The sequence below is a fragment of the Artemia sp. Qi Xiang Cuo genome, chromosome 1 (genome assembly GCF_049724085.1).
Source record: "Artemia sp. Qi Xiang Cuo chromosome 1, ASM4972408v1, whole genome shotgun sequence".
NCBI lineage: Eukaryota > Metazoa > Arthropoda > Branchiopoda > Anostraca > Artemiidae > Artemia > Artemia sp. Qi Xiang Cuo.
The window spans coordinates 33,733,138-33,755,068 of record NC_142794.1 but is presented as its reverse complement, the minus strand read 5'-3'; the positions used below and the strand labels follow the sequence as shown (position 1 = coordinate 33,755,068).

Sequence of the window (21,931 nt, the reverse complement as noted above, 5' to 3'; positions counted from 1 at the left end):
CCTTCCCCACCCTCCCTGAAATGCCATGGTTTTATGCACTTTTATTATTGCAGCTTATATTTTTCCCATAGCTCCCGTACTGCTTTTTTGTATTGGAAGCTATTATCCCCCCCTCCCCCTAAGAAAATTTCACCCCTTTTCAAAAAGCTTCCTTGGTTATAGATTCGACCATATGCGCCCGTTGCACATCTCTGTGAAACACATATTAAACAGCATTGACAAAACTTGATGCAACAAATATAATCTAAAAAGGAGTAAAATACGATTTAATTTCTTGTTTGATATTAAAGACCCTCCAGGGTTTGAGACTAAGAAACCTCCAAACTGTAATATTTTTGCATTAAGCGACGATTCTCATTTTTACGTTATATAGAATTATGTATAACCGAGTGCTATAGAGTATTTCCGAACTATATGTTACTCCTTACCCATGCAGACAGGCAGTTCCGCATTCAACGGGCTTGGGAATTCTCGCAGAATCTGTAATTTTTTAATATTTCCAACATAATTCACATTTTTACCCCCCCCCCCCTCCCCCTCCCCAGAACCCAAAACCAATCTTTAAATATGTAACTACAATGGAAGTAACTGAGCTTCCAGGTGGCTCGTTAATATTCTTCGTAATTAACTGATTCTTATTACAAAACCTTGTGACTTCAAACTTATCCTTCCCTAGAAAAGGATTAAATAAAAAAAAAAACAAGTTTTTTAAACTGAAAGTAAGGAGCGACATTAAAACTTAAAACGAACAGAAATTATTCCGTATATGAAAGGGGCTGTCCCCTCCCCAACGCCTCGCTCTTTACGCTAAAGTTTTTTTTTGTTTAAAAAATAAAGTTGTGAGACAGAGTTAAACTTTAGCGTAAAGAGCGAGGGGTTGGGGATGGGACAGTCCCTTTCATTTACGGAATAATTTCTGTTCGTTTTAAGTTTTAATGTCGCTCCTTACTTTCAGTTTAAAAAACTTTTTTTTTTTTATTTAATTTCTGATCGTTTTTTAGTTAATGCAGCTTTTATTTTGGCTCACCGTTATTGAATAAGTAAACAAAATTTGCATAAAAAGTTACTCTTCTTTTGCTAAATGGCTGTCTCTAAATTTGGTTCTGACGTAATTTACAAATTAACTTACGTAACGAACTTCTATATTCGTATATTTTTCTTCTGGCAAAAAATACGTTGCAGAAGTAGTTGCAGATTTTTGCAGATATGAGCTTGAAACCCATGTAATAAGGGTTTTCTGATAAATCGAATCTGATGGTGGGATTTTCATTAAAATTCTTTAACTTCTAGGGGATGTTTCCTTCCTCTGTAAAAAATCAGGTAAATTTTCTCAGGCTCGTAGCCTTTGATGAGTAATACTAAACTTAATAAAATTTATATATTTGGAATCAGCATTATAAGCCCATTTTTTGATACATTTATTGACATTAAAATTCCGTTTTTAAAAGTTTCGATTAGTATTGAGCCGTATCGCTTGTTTTTTTTTTTTTTTTTTTTTTTTTTTTTTTTTTTTTTTATTACGTATATGTTATTACGTATATGAGGGGGTTCTCCCCTTAGACAATACCACGCTCTTTACGTTAAAAGTTAAAAAAAAAAATTAATTCACAAACCCCTGAATCACAAAGGCCGCTTAATTAGAATAGATAGCTCTTTTGAAAGCACTAAAAAAAAAAAACTGTAGCGCAAAGAGCGAGGTATTGACTTGGGGGAGAGCCCCCTCATATACGTAATAATTTCTGTTTGTTTTAAGTTCTAATGTTGCTTCTTACTTTCAGTTGAAAAAACTTGTTTTTTTTTAAATTTAATTTCTGATCGTTTTTTAAATAATTCTTGGAAATCCGGCGCACCCTTCATAGAAATGTCCCTTACCCCAAAGAAACATCCTCCACGGAAAGATTCTCCCGAGTAACCCCCCCCCCTCCAGCCCCCCCCTCCCACCAGAAAAAAATCCTTCCTGAAAATGTCTGTATACTTCCCAATAACCAATACAATATGTAAGCAATGGGCAAAGTTCATATCTTGCTGCCTTTCCCCTGTGAACTGTGGGGGATTAAGTCATCCTAAAAGACATATTTATTAGATTTTCGACTATGCTGAACAAAATGGCTAACTCAAAATTTTATTTGGGTGACTTTGAGAAAAAAATGAGCGAAAAAAATACGTATTTAATACGTATATTAGGGGGTTCGCCCCCTAGTCAGTACCTTGCTCTTTACGCTAAAGTTCGAATTTTGTACTAATTCTTTAAAAATGACCGCTTAATCACAAAGGCCATTAATTAGAATAAATGGCTTTTATGAAAATACTAAAAAATCTTTGGCTTGAAGAGTGAGGCATTGACTAGAAGATAAACCCAATCATATAGCTAATATTCTTTTGTTCGTTTTAAGTTTTGATGTTGCTCCTTACTTTCAGTTGAAAAACTTGTTTTTTTATATTTAATTTCTGATTAAAAAAAAAAAATAATGATGGGAAATCCGGCGCCCCCTTCTTAGCAATATCCCTTCCCCCATGAAAAATTCCTTCATGGAAAGATCCTCCCATATAACCCCCGACCCACCCCACCCCCCACTACCAGAAAAAATCCCCCCTGAAAACGTCTGTATACTTCCCAATAACTAATACTATATGTTAACATTGGGTAAAGATCATAACTTTCAGCCCTCCCTCCGGGGGCTTCGAGGGATTAAGTCATCCTAAAAGACATAGTTATAATATTTTCGACCATGCTGAACAAAATGGCTATCTCAAAATTTTGATCAGGTGACATTGAGAAAAAAATGAGCGTGGGAGGGGGCCTAGTTGCCCTCCATTATTTTGGTCACTTAAAAAGGACACTAGAACGTTTAATTTTCGGTCCAATGAGCCCTCCCAAGATATTCTAGTACCATTGGGTTGATACGATCAACCCTGTGGAAAAGAAAAAAAAACAAATAAACATAAATCCGTGATCTTTCTTGTGGCAAAATATTAAAAAGTCAACATTTTTACAGATAGGACCTTGAAACCTCTACAGTAGGGTTTTCTGATACGCTGAATATGATGGTGCGATTTTTATTAAGGTTCTATAAGTTTTAGGGGGTCTTTCCGTCTTTTTTCGAAAATCAGCCAAATTTTTTCAGGCGCGTAACTTTTGATAGGTATGATTAAACTTGATGAAACTTATATATTTGAAATCAGAATTAAATCTGATTCTTTTGGTGTATCTATTGGTATCAAAATTCCGTTTTTTAGAGTTTCGGTTACCATTGAGCCGGGTCGCTCCTTACTTACAGTTCGTTACCACGAACTGTTTGATAAGATTACATTAGGTATTGTCAATTGTAGCTTATTGCTATTTTTTTTCGTAATTCTTGGGGCTCCCATTTTTTTTTTTTTTTTTTTTTTTTTGCACTTGTTTCTCGTAAAGAATTGGTTCACATAATGCAAAATAATGCAAATTTAAACAAAAATCAGTCAATAGAGCTTTTTTTTGGGGGGGTGTTTCCCCCCTGTTTCTGGAAAATTTGGGAATTGGCAGATTATTTCTGGCTCATGGCTTCTGACGGTTAACTTTAAACCTAATGAATTCATATATTCAGAGCCAGCAAAAAATTCCATTCTTTGGCGTATAAACTGTTATTAAAATTTCTTTTTTAGTGTTTCGGTTACTTTTAGCGGCAGAAACTCCTTATCTATATTCGTTACCACGAGTAGTTTGACAACGAAAATGAATATTAGTCAAGCGTTTTTTTCAATTTTTCTCGATTTAAGGATGCTGAAGAGGGAGGGGGAAAAGTGTTTTGTTCCTGGCTCTGTCCTGGCTCTCTGTGGCTCTGGTTGTATAGACCATTGGCGACCATTTTGTACGTGGCTTAAAAGCTTTCAAATATTTTAATATTATTGTGTTCACAAGGAAACTTCTAAGTAATAACTGATTAGAAATCTTTCTTACGTGATCAGTCAACCTGTGGGATAAATCTTCCAGCCAGGGTCATGCCTAGAAAGACATCGCTAAGCTCCATTAAGGGGAAGATTTTAAGTCTTATACAGGAAACATAACATTCACCAAGAGCAGCAGTAAGAGACCACAAGTTGGTCATACCAAGGTTAAGGACATGGAAAAAAAAGAAGGAAAAATACACTTACATGATGGTAAAATTTGAATCATCTTCCAAGCCATTTGTGGAGTATTCATCTCCCATTTTAGCTGGCTGAAATTGAATACAGGGATTGTTCGATTTGGCCCAAATACACCCATCATTTGATTCTTGATATCATCAAGACGGGATTGTCGAATGCTAAAATGTTTGTTGTTTTATAACTATATTATAAAGAACTCAAATTCTGAAATGGAAAGATTAATGAAATGCAAAGATGAATAAATTTCAAAAATTTTTGTTTCTGAAACAAAAATTTGACACACGCGGTCGGAAGAAAAGCGGTGGCGTGTAAAAAAACGAAAATGAAGATAAAAGACTAACGCGCTTAGAAGACACGTGAGACCGAGCACGTGAGCGAGTCAAAAATGAAAATGAAAAACAAAGACATACGCGGTTAGAAGACATGCGACACCGATCATGCGAGCGAGTCAATGAAAATCAACCTGGGCAGCAAGAATCAAAACGAGTCAAAATTGAAAATGATAGCGATGATGATTGGGTTTGGGATTCTGACATGGATAAGGTCATCAATGCCTACCATACCTTTGTTAAAAAAAAAAACAATGGCTCGGCGATATGTATTCCATAGTGACGAAAGACAAGCCGAGGTAAAACCAACCAAACAAACTGAAAATGATAGTGATGATGATTGGGTTTTGGATTTTGACGGATAATGTCATCAATGCCTACCGTACCTTTGAAAATCAAAAACCTCGACTAGATAAATCTTTGGAAGACAAAGTGGGGGTAGGTGAGTTCCTATCCCACCACATGAACAATTAAAAGAAACAAAGGTTCGGTGATATGCCTTTCATGGTGGCAAGAGACAAGCCGAGGCAAAAAAATTTTCTTGTGTGTTGATTGAGATGATTGTCGGTATATGAAAGGAAGCATGATGAATCATAGAGTATGAGTGTGGGGTTCCTTTAAGTTCCCTGTAAAAAGAAAAATTATTATTCTTAGAATGTTGATTAATTGTTTAGTAGGGTGGGGGAGGGGAGGAGGAGTCAGAGAGTTTTATTTCCCCGAGGAAGTGTATAAGTGCATAAGTAGTTGAAGTGTTCCTTTTTTTTGGGTCATCCTAAATACGCTAATATGCGTCGGGACCTATTTTGATACTGTTGGTATTATATGCAGTTTTGTTAGCATTATATGGAGATTTGTATGTTGTTTTTTTTTGTGACCCATTTGTTAATAAAAAAAAAAAAGAAAGAAGAAGTTTTCGTCCCACCACTTGAACAATTAAAAGAAACAAAGGTAGTCATCAATGCCGACCATACCTTTGAAAATCCAAAACCCAAACTAGATAAATCGTCAGAAGAAAAACAAGATTTTGTCCCACCACCTGAACAATTGAAAGAAACAATGGTGATATGTCTTTCATAATGACAAAAGACAAGCCAAGACAAAAGTTAAAGGTCCAATAAAAAAACCTAATTTTACTAAGGCACTACTTCTAATATAAGGTCCATTCGGACGGCATGACATCAAGTAAAGGTGCAAATTGTCTGCGTTTAGAAGACAAGCGTCGAAGCCACCGTGCTCCCGGTACTATATATATATATATATATATATATATATATAATATATATATATATATATATATATATATATATATATATATATATATATATATATATATATATATACGTATATATATACGTATATATATATATACGTATATATATATATATATATATATATATATATATATATATATATATATATATATATATATATATATATATATATATATATATATATATATATATATATATATATATATATATATATATATATATATATATATATATATATATATATATATGTGCGTGTGTTTGTGTATATGCATATATAAAATTAGTGTATTTTGGAAAGTCAATGATTTTTATTTGGTAAGATTTGATACACAGAAAGCTGATTTTGTCGACAAAGTTGATTTTGTCGACGTTTAGACGCCGGAAGTGAATTGTCTGTTGTTTATGAAAATAGGTGAATGCTTGTCTGTCTCTTTGAAAGACAGACAAGCAAAATTGTAAATTGTAAAACAGACAAGAAAAAACTGTAAATTGTCATATATTTACGATAATTTTTTCCCCTCAATTCATGGAAAATAAAAAAAGTTTTGTTTACTATAAATCATGACTTTTTACTAGCTTTTACTAGATTTCGGGAAATTTACTAGATCCTCTAAATTTACTAGATTTTTTTTTTACTAGATCTAGTAAAATCCTACTGACGGTGGCAACCCTGTATGTAGCCACTGGTAGTAGCGGGCGCTAAATTAAAAAAAAGAACGTGGATGAAAAACTGTTAAAAAAAATAAGCTAAAAACATATTGCACAAAACAGCTTAAGAAAGTATAGCTTTTCTTTAAATTATTCTTGGTTTGAAATAGACAATTTCTTTGGCAATTAAAAGATCGTTAGTGTTTGAGTTTTTTTTTAGATCGTTGAAAAGAGTTCCCTAATTTAATTAAAAAGCTTCGCATATTTATTTTCGCTGCTCAACGTGGCAACACTGACAAAGATGTGTTACTGGCTTATGCACTTAATAGTTTTGATTAAACACGATTTTTTGAAAATCTTGATTTTTAGATACAGACCTAAGACTGGCCCAGGGCAAAAAAAAATTTTATATGTTGATGTTCTTGGGGCTTCCAAAAATTGGAATCAAATATATAAGGAAATAATTACTTAAATACACTTACTTTTCTCTAATATTTTGCGGATCTTTTTCATAGTTTCCATTTGGTGACCCATCGTATTTGGGCATAGGTTTCCCATTGAAGGGGCGAACTAGAAAGAAGCAGAATATGACAAGCACAAAACGCATCAGCATAGCTCATTACACTGGGAATTCAACTTCAAGTAACTCTTCTAGAACCTAGAAAATGTGCGCACACAGAGCTCCAGCGAAAGACAGCCCTAATTCGGAATTTGACACTGCGTTGTCTCTGACACTGGAACCGCCGGACAGGCAGGCGGTGAGGTGCTCTTGTCTAAACGATTGGCACTTGATGAGTCGCAAATACGTATTAAGAGCTTTAGAGCTAATCATCAAAGCTCCATCGTCTATTATTACATATTGTTCCACAAGACATGTTTTTTTCCTGAAAAATTATTCATTCCTCTGTCCAAAGTAAAACATAAGCAAGTAGAATGCCCCCTTTTCTTATCTATTCTTATTTGATTTGGCCTATCCAGACCACTGATGCAGGGGCTATTCTTTTGAGTAGTAGAACTTAACAGATATCTTAGAGAGATTTCTTCTTAAGGCGTCTAAAAAATGGCTTTTCTGGGCTAATTTCTTACCTACTTTTAAGATTGTTAGGCAGAAGAAAGATTATAATACACGGGAAAGGGATTTAGGAGAAAAACGAAAATACTCAGAAAAAAGGAATTAAATACATAGACTAGCTTGCCAGGTATTTATGTATTATTAAATAAAAAAAAAAGTTTTTTTTTAACTGAAAGTAAGGAGAGACATTAAAACTTAAAACGAACAGAAATTATTCCGTATATGAAAGGGGCTGTCCCCTCCTCAGCGCCTCGCTCTTTACGCTAAAGTTTTTTATTGCTAAAAAAACTAGTGCTGTGAAAAAGTCAAACTTTAGCGTAAAGAGCGAGGCGCTGAAGAGGCGACAGCTCCTTTCATGGACAGTATAATTTCTGTTCGTTTTAAGTTTTAATGTCGCTCCTTACTTACAGTTAAAAAAAACTTGTTTTTTTTATTTAATTTTTGAACATTTTTGAATTAATGCAGATTTTGATTTTGGCTCACCGTACAAGAATAATTAAAACAAAATTTGTATATTAATTTTACTTTTATTTGGTTAAATGGCTTTCTTGAAACTTGTTGAATTTTATTTACGAACGTTTTTATTAGTAATAAATATACGTAACTTACGAACTAACTTACATATCGAACTTCTATATTCATATATTTTTAATACGTATATTAGGGGGTTTCCCCCTAGTCAATACCTTGCTCTTTAAGCTAAAGTTCGAATTTTGTTCCAATTCTTTAAAAATAACCCCTTAATCGCAAAGGTTAATTAGAATAAATAGCTCTTATGAAAGTACTAAAAAATGTTTGGCCTAAAGAGCGAGGTATTGACTAGGGGGTGAACCCAATCATATAGCTAATATTTTCTGTTCGTTTTAAGTTTTGATGTTGTTCCTTACTTTCAGCTGAAAAACTTGTTTTTTTATATTTAATTTCTGATTTTTTTTTTTAATAATGCTGGGGAGTCCGGCGCCCCCTTCATAGCAATGTCCCTTCCCCCATTAAAACTCCCTTCATGGAAAGATCCTCCCACATAACCTCCGACCCACCCCCCACTACCAGAAAAAGTTCCCCCTGAAAACGTCTGTATACTTCCCAATAACCAATGCAATATGTTAACATTGGGTAAAGTTCATAACTTTCAGCCCTCCCCCCGGGGGCCTCGGGGGATTAAGTCATCCTAAAAGACATAGTTATCACATTTTCGACCATACTAAACAAAATGGCTATCTCAAAATTTTGATCGGGTGACTTTGGGAAAAAAATGAGCGTGGGAGGGGGCCTAGTTGCCCTCCATTTTTTTTGGTCACTTAAAAGGGGCACTAGAAATTTTAATTTCCGTTACAATGAGCCATCCTACGATATTATAGGACCACTGGGTCGATACGATTACCCATGGGAAAAAGAAAAGAAAAAAACAAAAAAAAAGAAATAAACACGCATCCGTGATCCTTCTTCTGGCAAAAAATGGAAAATTCCACATTTTTGTAGATGGGAGCTTCAAACCTCCACAGTAGGGTTCTCTGATACGCTGAATATGATGGTGTGATTTTCATTAAGGCTCTATAATTTTTAGGGGGTCTTTTCCCCTTTTTTCGAAAATAAGCCAAATTTTCTCAGGCGCTTCACTTTTGATGGGTAAGATTAAACTTGATGAAACTTATATATTTGAAATCACAGTTAAAATCTGATTCTTTTGATGTATCTATTGGTATCGAAATTCCGTTTTTTAGACTTCCGGTTACCATTGAGCCGGGCCGCTCCTTACTTACAGTTCGTTACCACGAACTGTTTGATACCGCCAACACTCAAGTTTATGCTGTGTAGAAGTCGAAAACAAACCGGTTTTATCTATCTGTACTAAGAAACAATTAGCTTCTTCTCAGTGGAAAACAAGTGGCGGGTGACAGAATATATTGGAATTAAATAATTTGGGCTACATATTTGCACAATAGGGGGGTGGGATGGGGTTAAGTTACCCCCCCCCTAATGTGCAAATATAAAGTCCAAATTTGTTTCTAAAGTATTTCGTTTTCATCACTTTTTAGTATTTTTCATTAGGATTAACCTAACTTCACTTCTTAAGTGTTGGCGGCAAAATACATAAATAAAGCTTACCACATCTGATGATCACTCTTAGTATTCAGAAAATTGAAGCAATTACAAAAACGAAAAAAAAACTAAATCAGCGCACTGTTTTAATCAGCCAACTATATGGACAATCTGAAACGCAGAAAACATTTTTTTTTCTTAATGAACACCCACTGTTTGTTGATCCTACTTGGGCCTACATTGTTATTTTACGGTGCAAAATCACAAAATTACTGAATTTTTAGAGTACCAAGGACAGTGAAAAGGATATCCAATCGTTTGAATTGGTAGACTATTTAAAGTACAAAGGACATCAAAATAAATAACAGTGTGCTCACTGGACCCATTTTAGGACCCATGACGGCACTATTTTAAGCCAGTTAAAAAGAACAATACTACTTTTAATTTCCGTTCAAATGACCCTCTACCGATACTATATAGCTTTTTCTGTGCTACTATTCCCGTGGATTTTTTTTTTTTTGCATTTCTGTGGATAAGAGCTTAAAATATTCACTCTAGGTACATCATTTTGTTGAAGAATTAACCACCTTCTGTGTAGCCCCCCTCCCTTTTGAGATCATGTATTTTGTTATTGAAATTCCTATTTTTTCGAATACATTTTTATCGAAATTCCCTCATACAGAGATTTGGATTCTGTTGAAAAGGGCCGTGTTTCCTTTACTGCTCATCACCGTGAAGGGTTTTATTCAGAATAAATAGGACGACAGAGAATAGGGCTAAAAATCAGCCATAACTCACTCGAGAACGAGAAAATCACAAAACAAATACAACTCACTCGAGAACGAGAAAACCACAAAATCACGAAAAATTATTTAAATTTGCCAAAAACTTTCGAAATAACAATAATCTTAAAGAAATTTGACAAACCGTCCTACTCAAAATTTAGGAAATACGCCCATACAATCTCCCCCCCCCCCAAAAAAAAAACAGTCAAAATCATCTATAGGCATAGAGGGAACGTATACTTATAAACCACAATTATACACAACAAATTCTAAAAACGTAACTATAAAGTAGATTCCGTCCATCTTAAGAAAGAAACTACTTTTTCTTACGAGGTATATTTGTTGTTATCGTCAACCAAAAGGCCCAGGAAAACCCATTAAAGATAGAAAGAACGCTAACTTACTGGCTTCGAGAGGAAAAGAACAGTGGGACTACTCAAGGATCTGAGCTCTGGGGAGATTGTACGAAAACGGTAACCCATACATACATGAACGAATTTTCAAAACTAAAGCCCCCGTAGACGGAAGATCGTAGCCAAATCGAGCGGGTGTCCTTTCCCCTTCATGGCACTGTCTACAAGTTAAATCTTTTGCATGCCTCAGAAGTCAGATCTATGCTTTAATAAATTACAGGGAAAATAAAACCAAATAAAGAAAACAATAAAGCTTACCAACAATAGGATTGCTAAATCTTATTTCACAGTTTATTAACGAAAACAATAAAGGTAGAAATACAACAGACATGTTGAATCAAATTCAAACTCGAGTAGAATGCGCGAATTTTAATTATAAGAGAGCTTAATAATCCCTGAGTTTTGCGTCACAGACGTAAGAAAGACCTCTTGGATGACCTTTTGCTTTCCGGTTTGTACCCTATAATAAGTCACGTTGTCATTTCAAATACGGAGCTAGTTGTCTTCTTCCTTTTTTAAGAAATTATCCTCCAAGTCTCTATTTTTATATCTTATCCCTTTCTGGTTTGTACCCTATAATCTGTCATGGTGTCTTTTCAACTATTTCACGTCGTCATTTCAACTACGGAGCTAGTTGCCTTCTTCCTTTTTAAAATAAATATATTCCAGATAATCTACGTTTTCTTCTTTTTCTTCTAAGTGAAACATTCAGATCCCTATTTTTCACCTTGTCCATTGAGTAGTAGAAAATCAGTCTATTTTTAATCTTGACTGAAAAAAGGGAAAAAGATAACTTTCAAAAATTAGGGTAGGAGTTTTAGGTAAATATATGGTGGTTCTTCTCTTCGAAATAAAACATGCTAAACAAATAAAAGTAGTACAGTATATTCCTTATTTTATACTTTTTCCAAATATCATGGAAACTTTTCTGAAAATGCACCCCCTTCCCCTTGATTGTCGCAGATAAAGCCCTAAGAATATATAAAAACTAAAATAAAACACTAAATTAATGAAATTCTTCCCTCAACTATTGCTACAACTGCTAACAACTCACTACGGTACGAACCCGCTTAAAGCCAACACAACTACGTGAGCCCGTTCTTCATCCCAATCTATAAAAAGCCTCGCTCTTTACATCCTCCCAATAATTTACAATTTTCCTTTAATCTATCCTTACGACGTCCTCCAGTCCCATTTGGGGATGACCTGCTTTTCGTTCGGCCCTAGATGGTTGTCCGACAAGCACGATCTTCGGCAATACGTTATCCTTCATCCGAAAAACTTGTCTTAGCCATCTCAGCCTATTTTTTGATTATAGTCGTAGAAAGCGAGATTGAACCACATTTTTCGTGAACTATACTGTTTGAACTACGGTCAGTCAGACGGATACCCGAAACAATCTGAAGACTAGTTCTCTGGAATACACCTAGCAAATGCTTCTCCGTCTTTCGGGGTGCCCATGCTTCAGAACCATACATGACCGGTGTCATCACTGTAGCTTCCAGTATTTTAATCTTGATTCGTAGACTTATCTTCTTATTCTTTGAAACTGTTTCCAAATGTGGAAAAATACCCTGGATCCTACACTGCACCCACCGTCTTGCTAGTAACACTACCGAAGTAAGTGAAGCCGGCCACTTGATCGATTTTTCCGTTACCCAACGTCACCTCTTCACCTTTACTTATTCCCAGTCTTAGCGACTTAGTCTCTTTAATATTAATTTTCGAACCTATTCTCACACGCTGAACTCGTAATGCCTCTAAAAACTCATTCATTTTGCCAACAAATTTACATCTAGCATGTTCAAATCGTCAGCGTAATCTAAGTATAGGCGAATTTTACTTCCCCATTTGATTCTGTGCTCTAACATAGGTTTTGCTAACCTCATTTTCCACTTTAACTGCAGCAATTTTATTCTCTTACATAGCACCAATCACTTTAATGTGTTTATCTGGTATACTACACAAGAATATAACCTTTGCTAAAGCACTTCTGTCGGCTAAATCATGTGCTTGCTCATAATCTATAAAACTGAGGACTAAAGGCGTGTGATTACTCAGGAACTTCTCAATATATTAAAAAAAAAAAAATCATTTATCGAACTATCACCACCTGGGGCCACACATAATTTGTTTAATCCTTTAACCACTACCATTGATCTAAGTGTAAAGATTAAGTAAAGTCCAAGTCCACACAACTATACCAGTAAAGTGTAAAGTCCACACTATTCATCTCTTAAAATTATATCTAAAACATCTCTAAAAAGTATCCTCATACTAAGTAATTTGCTTCCTACAGAGTCCAAGCTAATGCCTTCATAATTACTATGCTCACTCTTATCACCTTTCTTAAAGAGGGGCTAATTGAACTTTTCTTAAAATCGTTAAAATTTTCCACTTCTGAAAAAGTGGAAAATTTTTCAAAAACCCTATTCATAATCTTCAGTAATTTATCCTTAATTTGACAACCGCTATATTTAAAAAAAACTCATTTATCACACTGTTAGCACCTGGGGCCTTATAATTTTTTTTTAAAATCCTTTAAGTACTGCCACTGATTCTTCCTCACAAAATAAGTCTTCCTTCGCATCCAAGGTGTAACAAACTTTTTCATTCTTTTCTATATCTTTTCCTGTAATTTTATCAAGATTTAGCACGTTTCCAAAATGTTCTGCCCATCTATCTTTAGCTCCTCCTATATACTAATTAAACCCCCATCCTATCTTTAATTGGAACAAGTCCAGGTTGGCTCTTCCCTCTCAATTATTTAGCATACACGTACGATATTTCAATATTATGCCGTCTGGCTACAGCTTCCAGATCTTCAGAAATTTTGTCCGTGGCCTCCATTTCACACCTCCTTAATTTGTACTTTAATACTTTCTCCAATTTCATTGCATTCCTCTTATTTTCATATAATATATTGCTTAAATATTTCTTGTTCAAACTCCTCTTATTCTCTGTTAAACTTAAAGCATCTTCACTATAATTCCTAGCTGCATTCTCAACTTTACTTTCAAAGACTATCTGCGATCTCACAAACTATTTTTCTAAAATAATTCCATCCATCTTCAACAATGCCAAATTTTAGACTCTCCTTTTTAGCATTCAACTGTTCTGGAATTTTTTTTCTCAAATTTTCACCCTGGAGTCTATCAACGTCTTAATTTCCTGAAAGGAAGTTACCCTTCCTAAATTTCAGATTTAAATCCACTCTAGATATTACTAGATGGTGATTTTTGCTTTTATCATCCATAACAGCAGTCCTATATACTCTAGTATATTGTATCGAACCTGCCAGTCTTCGGTTTACAATAACATAATCAATTAGGTTGGCTGTATTACCACCGTGTGAATACCATGGGCTATTTTCTTACCATCTACTGTGTTGGTTATAGCTAGATTGTTATACCTATAAAATTACAGCAGTCTATAACCATTTACGATTTTCTTTTCCTACACCAAACTTGCGAAGGCTAGGATACCATCTATCTGTATTTCTACTGCCTGAGCATTAAAATATCCAAATAAAGATGTCATGTTATTATTCAGGATCATGTCTATTTATTTGTGTAGCTGTAAGTAAAATACTTAGTCACTACTGTGGAGTCACTACAATCTCCATCAGTCGGTTCTACAGGGTATATACTACCATGACTGATACCGTGCACTTCTCAGTCATAAAATGAGCAACCAGAATTCTATTATTAATTCCTTTCCAGCCTAAACAAGATTTAACAGATTTCTTATTCATCACAATCCCCACTCCCTGTCTATGCACCACCAGAGGTGGTGGCGTTCGGCTGACTTTGAATTAATTTTGCGGCAATTCTTTATTGAGTCAACCGCAAAGTCGGAGCTTTTCTTTTCTCGTGTGGTTAAGTATTTCAATTTTCCTGATTAGAAATCAAGCAGGGCTTGTACTATCCCCAAGTTTTCGGGGATTTCCCCAAAAAATCTTTTTGTCACCTCGAAAAAAAATTGGGTTCACCGAATCCCCGAAAATCATCCAATCACGATGCCATCCATAGTGATTTATGAGTAGTGACTATTCCTGTTAGTTAATTTTTGTCTCTTTAGTTACTTTGCATTGTTACCCACATCCTCATCAGGGCATTCGTCAAGTTCTTGCTTTATAATATACAGGATGTTTCTTTAATAAGATTAGCATGTTATCTTCCACTGTTACCCACATTTTTGAATTATGTAAAATAATATTTTATCCACATTCCCATTTAATTTATTCAGACGAAAACTAGATTTTATCAAATTAAGACTGTAGAAACAAATTTGAAGAAATTCCATGCCTATCTACTTATTCCATGCATATCTACCTTAGTTCTGCCCTAGGATGCATGATAGACTATCTATCAACAAGTGAAATGACATAATTTTTTACACATTTTTGAAAAAGGCTTATGCCAGCTTTGCCTCTCACTCAGACTATCAGTCTTGGCTCTTTTTTCAATTAGCCATGGCTCTCAGCTTTTTCGTGACTGTCTACCAGCTTGCTTTTAATTCAAATGCCCTAAAATAACCTATGACGCACCACAAGATTAAATTAATAGAGAAATATATCATTAGTGCTGTATCTCGAACCATCAGGGGGGTGGGGTGTATTGTCAGAAAAGTGACCATGATATTTGGAAATCTAATTTCACTAACTTTATTTGTTTCTGAAGTACCCAACCACTATTACTTACCGAGTTTCATTCTTTCAGTTAGACCTTGGCACCGCGCCGATAAGGAAAGGCCAGCGGTGGCGGGGCCAAAAATAGCAGCTGCCACCGAAATGTTTTTCGCCGCCGTCGATGAGCTGTCGGCGGTGTACCGCCGGCACGATCATTGTTGACCACCGAAATTTATGTTTTTATCATTCTTTTTCAAAACCCAGCTTTACTCCACATCAGATTTAAAGGAAATGGGAACTTCTTGGGAGGTTATAAAGGGGGAGGCTTTGAATAGATTGAGACGAAGGAAGAGCGTGCGTAGCTGTGTTGGCCTCAGGTGGCTTGGTGCTGCAGTGAGTTGTTAGCAGTAATATTAGTAGTAAACTTGTACAAGTAAGCCTTTGGAACAGTGGCATAATTTCGTCAAAATCTGGGGTGGGGGGGACAAAGTTGGAGCCAATTTTCCCAAATCAAGTGAAAATGACAGTGAAAGCTGAAAAATGAGTAATATATCACCATAAAGGCTAACTAAAGAAAACTGACATGTTTCTCTGGATACTTGAATTATGCAGGCTTTTCTTAATTTTGACACGATTTTTTGCAGAAACTGCCGTAACACCGTGCTTGGAATAGCAAGTCTTATCTTCATAGGTCGATCAAAGGTCCTATCCTTATAAATTACATCAAAGTTTTAGTAAAGCATTTGCATGCTTCTCCTGATGCTAAGAAGCTACTCATACCAGATAAGTATGATGCTCAGCGTCATCCAAATATCATAAACTATTCCAAGGAGCATGGGGTCATATTGCTGACAATACTATCCCATTGCAGTCATTGGTTGTAACCATTAGATAGGCCTACTCCTGTCTCTGACCCACCTATGTGTCAGTACAACCAGTAAATGGATATGCAGATGGTCAACAATCTTGGAAGAACTGTCACAATTTGCATCACAACTGGGATGGTAGGAAGATCTTTCTAACAATCAAACATACAGAAGGGTTTTGGAAGGTATATGCTCTTTCAATCCAGATTGTTTTAATAATGAAGATCTGTGAGCTTAAATATAGACCGACCAAATGTTTTTCTAGCCCAGGAGGCTGGTGAAAAAATTGCAAAGCTCATCAGAGGTTCTAACTCCAGCCCATCCCTGTCTGCACTGCCAACCTCTCACCCAATGCTTTTAGTAAGCTCTGTAATTTGCAGCCATTGTGAAATAGGGTAGTAACACCTGAACAAGTACAACCACATCCAGCACCACCAAGAAAACAAAATGCTTCAAGGAAGAAAGAAGGGCAGAACAAAATTGCTGACTGATACATCAGTGAAGTCCGAGATTGAAGCTGCCTTTTCTACAAGGGTGACAAAGAAGAGGTGGAAAAGAAAAAATGAAGCAACAAAAGCAAGCAAAACAAAGAAGCAGGTTGTGAAGAGATTTGGTGTGAAGACAGCACTGAGAGTGAATATTAAACTGAAAAGGTTAAGACTGTGATTGCTTATGATAAATCAGACAAATCTCTTGGGTAAGATAGTGAAAAGGAATGTGAGCTTAGTTTTGATTTGGGTTGCGGTTGGCAACTTTGTAAAAGTCAATTATGAGGGCCATTAGGTAGAAGGTAGAACCTACTGCAGAGGTCAGTGTGATAACTATGAATGGTGGGAGACAGAATATGCGAAATTTGAACCCCGATACTTGGATAGTGTGTGATCTTGGACAAATGTTTTGACTAAAATTTATCTTCCCTAAAGAAGAACAGCAGGTTCTTAATCTGGGGCCTGATGCCGATAGTTTGGATTGACTGACTACAATCTTATAGACAAACCTATTTAAGTATTGTTACTCCTTTTCACAATACATGTCAGTGATTGAATCTTTCCATTATTGAGATATTTCAATTTTAAGATCCTTTTCCCAAGATTGGGCAGCAGCCTATTTTTCCAAGATTAGACTCAAGCTCAAAATTTGCAATTACAATTACGCCTCTATTATTAGCTATCTGTGCATTTAAAAGAGTTACCAATGCATACGGGTGAAACATTCAAAATAATGAAATAGGTATTAAGAAAAATTAGGAAGAGCAAGTAGGGAAAAATTAATTTTTATGGTGATATAATAGATATAATGGCATGTTAATAATTGAGAGGGAGTAGTCAATCCGGACTTGTCCCAGTTAAAGATAGGAACGGCGCACGATTAGTGATAAGGAAGAGTTAAAAATAGATGGGTAGAACACTTTGAGAATGTTCTAAACCACGATAGTGTTGCAGGAAAAGATAAAGAGGAAAATGAAAAAGTTTGTGATACCTTGGATGTGAAGGAAGATTGGTTTTGTGATGAAGTACTAAAAGGATTAAAAAAATAATAAGGCACCAGGTGCTGACACTTTGGTAAATGAGTTTCTGATATATGGCGGATCTGAGGTTAGAAATAAGTTACTGATGATTATGAATATGATTTTGAAAAAGGGGAAGTGCCTAGCGATTTTAGAAAAACCCTAAATAAACCATTGTATAAGAAAGGTGATAAGAGTGAGTATCGTAATTACTGAGGCATAGCGTGGTCTTTGTAGATAGCAAATCTATTAGTAATATGATACTATTTAGACTGAGAGATGTTGTTGACAAAGTTATAAGAGAAGGACAGTGCAGTTTTAGAAAAGGTAGAGGATGTGGAAGGAGGCCTTATTTTCGTGTAAATTTGGTAGCTCAATTTTAGTAAAATTTCGAATCCCCTTTGATTCAATAGATCAGAAATAAGGTGAAAATTTCAAATTAGCTTGAATTTGAAAATAACCTCGCTTTGTTTTTCTAGCCATAAATCTTGTAGTGAGGCTTCTTTGTTCAAGTATCGAACGACTTTTGAACCCGTGATAAATATTTTAAAACATAAATTTAGACCAGTTTTGGTATAAAACAAAGAGGAACGCAAGGCCTTGAAATACTGAAAAAAAACTGCTTTTTAACAAAAAGTTGTTGATTGGCTGAAAGATCCGGGGAAGGTCGCTAAATGAATCAAGTAGCAAAATAAATAAAATGTTCGGATCAGAGAAAATAGGGGTTATCTTGTGAGGAGAGGAGACTAGAAAGGAACTTTTGGTAAGTAACCTTTTTAACTAATTATGGCAAGTATCTGCCTTGGCTCAATTTCTTTAAATGTAAAGTTAAAGTAATAATATTAAACCTTTTCGTCACTTTAGACTATACCGAGAAAATCCCATTTTCGTGTTGGATTAAGTTATCAATTGAATCCTAAATTTCCCTTTGAGAATAATACTGAGATAAGAAATAAATTTCAGAAAGATTTCTGTCACCTGGGCTAGACCAAGCCATATGCTGAATTAATTTAATACTTACATTTGAGATATTTAAACTGATACTAGAGTCAGAGCAGAAATTCCCATTAGAGGATTGTTAATAGACGACTTATAAAGGGTTTATTTATTGAAAGATGCGCAATCTAACTAAAAAAGATTAGCAGCAGAGAAATGCGCACGCAAATAGCTTAGGACTCTAGAAATTTTATTATATTTGGTGATTTGGGTTTATAATTTGGTTAGAGTATATGACGTACTTGAAGTCTACAAAAGCTTATGGTTTTCCACATGACATAAATTTTGATAGATTTTTAGTTCCTCCTGTCTTTTTGGGCTATTTGCCAGATTATGCAACTACGTCGCGAATAAAAATGTTAATTCCATCTGGCAACTTCTTAGCTGCATATGCAGAACAGAGAGCAAAGGAATGGCTAGTGCAGCCTATCACAAGCAAATCTGGCACATATTCTTTTAACAGTGCACCAAGACCTTTTTAATGTCCAGTGTTAACACTGGCATTGTCAAAGGCAATCGCCGGCAATACTTGCAAAAGCCCAAGAAAGTCTTCTCGCACTATATCTTTGGAGTCTTTGTACTTTGCTGTAAGGACCAAGACCTTCTGCCAAGATTTATCGGTAGATTCTTCAACTATTAAAGAGATATCAGCTTTCTTCAGTTCACAAGAAAGCACATCTCTTTCCAAAAGGGCAATGACGTGTCTAATTATCCCACTAGTTTTAGTTCTGCCCTGATTGAAGCTTTTACAAAGTTCTGAGTCTCCAAAAGCATTTTTCAGGACTGGGATTAAAGTGTCCATTTTTGGGATGGGAATGTCTTCCAAGACGACCCATGACGTCAGTTTGAAGCTGGCTTCAATTATAAACTCAGCATGTAATTTTTTGTAAAGGCCTTCATACTGGAATATTGGTGCCTGATTGTTATGAACCCTGCTCTTTTGGAAATTTGTTCTAAGATGGTACCTTATATTTGCCACACATCTAATTATGTCTTTATTACATACCTTACAGTATGCTGAGCCCTGGTATCAGATATTTAAAAAACAATCAGGAATTAAATAAAAAAACAAATTTTCTCAACTGAAAATAAGGAGCAACATTAAAACTTCAACCGAACAAAAATTACAACGTATATGAGGGGGGTTGCCTGCTCCTCAACACCTTTAGCGTGATGATCAAGGTGTTGGGGAGAGGGCGACCCTCTTCAAATACGTTGTAATTTCTGTTCGTCTTAAGTTTTTATGTTGCTCTTTACGTTCGGTTGAAAAACTTCCTGTTTTTTTTATAGTGTTAAAAACCAAGGCTGAAATAAGTATGCAAAAAAGGAAAAAGGCTTGGGTAAAAATACAAGGCACCTGGTTTCTCCTTGGATCTTTTGTAAAATTACTTGCCTACTGTAGAGGCTCTTAGGAATGTTGAAAGGGGTTATTAGGCTTTTCTACAATCAGCTTTGCTTAAATTTGAGAATATAAGCACTTAGTACTTCTGCCAAGCTTTGTCCATAAGCAAAGCTTGGCAAAGACAAAGATGTTTTGAACTCAGTCCTACTTAAAATTCAGCAAGCAAAATGGATGTGGATGATTTTAATACCTGGGCACAGTTTGCTCCCTCGCCCAACTGAAATTTGAGTCTTAAAAAATCTTATCAAACATAAGACAGGCCCGCATAATTCAAGCAGCCACAGAAAAGGATCATTTTTTTTATTATACCTGTCTTTTTGGTTCTCTATTGTTCATTTTTTAGATATTGAGCAGTTCATATTATTGACCTATGAGTAAAGTAAACATGCCACTCGATGCCTTTTCTTATGTTCTTTCCAAATATACTAATTGCTTTTGGCGTAAATTCTCTTTACTCCCAACCAATTAGTATACGAGTGGTAGGGTGAATTTGGGTGGGGCGAAGTGAATTTGAGCCAAAAACGATTATTATGTTCGAAAAGAGCATAAGAAAAGGCATCGAGTGGTATGTTCACTTTATTCATAGGTCAAAAATATGAACTGCTGAATATTTGCCCATTTTTCATTGTCATTTTCAATTGGCTCAAATATTTTTGGCCCTGGATTCATTTCTGAAAGTGTCATTCACCTAACTCAACTGCTTTTCAGGGTAGCAAGAAGTGTATAAAGTCTAACCTACAATTTTAGGCTATCCCAAATTTTCCTAATTTACCCTTTTATATCATTTTGATAGTATGGGTCCCATCCAAAGCCAATTCTCGGACCCCCGGCATTTAGTGTACGATATTTATTCCACAAAAAATGGCTATAACCAAAAGTCATGGGTGATTCATAATTTAAAATGAAACACATACATGAAATCTTTGCACAATTTTATCAGTTTGAGACTAGACACAAGTAGGTTTATTTTGGTTGTTGCTTCTACATCCCCCTAGTTCATGTTTCACACCCACTTTTCGATTTTCATGAAGAACAGTTGTGCCTAATAGCTTTCAACTTCCTTCTATAAAACTTGATTTGAATTTAACACGTTTTCACTAGTTATCTATGCTTTGATCTACTTCTTGGTAAATGGCTGAAAAGACGAGAAAGAGGCCTGGGGGACGGGCCAGGCATAAATAACAAAAATCCGGCTAACTGTTCTATCTTTTGCGCTTAAATAGTTTAATTTTAATTTTTTATTTCGCTTAATACTTTTTCTATCATCTTTTCATAAAAGAGTGCAAAGAGCAAAATAAAGGGCAAAAAGAGTGCAAATCCGGTCCGTGGTGTGAAAGAGTGCAATGAAAAAAAAAGAGTGCATTTCACACGAAAAGTGTGCAAGTTGGCAGCCCTGGTACTGATCATGGTGTCAACCTCGACAACATAGCCCTAATAAACTAACATGGACATTAAAGCCACAACACTATTGTGGTTAAGGTAGGAAATGAGGTTAGCAGCTGGTTTTGTACTAAATCAGGAGTTAAGCAGGGTTGTGTTCTATCCCCCTTTATGTGGATTATTTTGATGGACTTTGTCTTAAGGAGCACAGGAAAGGCAATGGGAGAGCACAGAATCAAATGGGGAGAAAAAAGTCTTCTGGAATTAGATTATGCTGATGATTTAAGCATCGTAGATGAAAGTGTGAGGAAAGTGAATGAACTTTTAGAGGTTTTGCGAGTTCAGGGTGCTAGAACAGGTTTGAAAATTAATGTTAAGAAGACTTAGTCATTAAGGCTATGAATAAGTGAAGATGAAATAGCCAAGGCTCAGGTTTTTTTTTTCACAGTTAAAAAAAAAGTTTGGAA

General features: G+C 35.4%; 1 protein-coding gene across 1 annotated transcript in view; it reads right to left on the bottom strand.

Moving 5' to 3' along the window:
• Window positions 1-11,037, bottom strand: part of LOC148956220 (uncharacterized) — a 28,445-nt gene extending 17,408 nt beyond the window's left edge. The window contains exons 1-3 of the mRNA XM_089094532.1: window positions 10,942-11,037; window positions 6,856-6,943; window positions 4,132-4,283 (exon numbers count right to left, since the gene is read on the bottom strand). Coding sequence (XP_088950658.1) covers window positions 4,132-4,283; window positions 6,856-6,943; window positions 10,942-11,014 — 313 coding nt within the window. The 5' untranslated portion in view covers window positions 11,015-11,037. The remainder of the gene's footprint in view (window positions 1-4,131; window positions 4,284-6,855; window positions 6,944-10,941) is intronic.
• Between the last annotated feature and the right edge of the window lie 10,894 nt (window positions 11,038-21,931).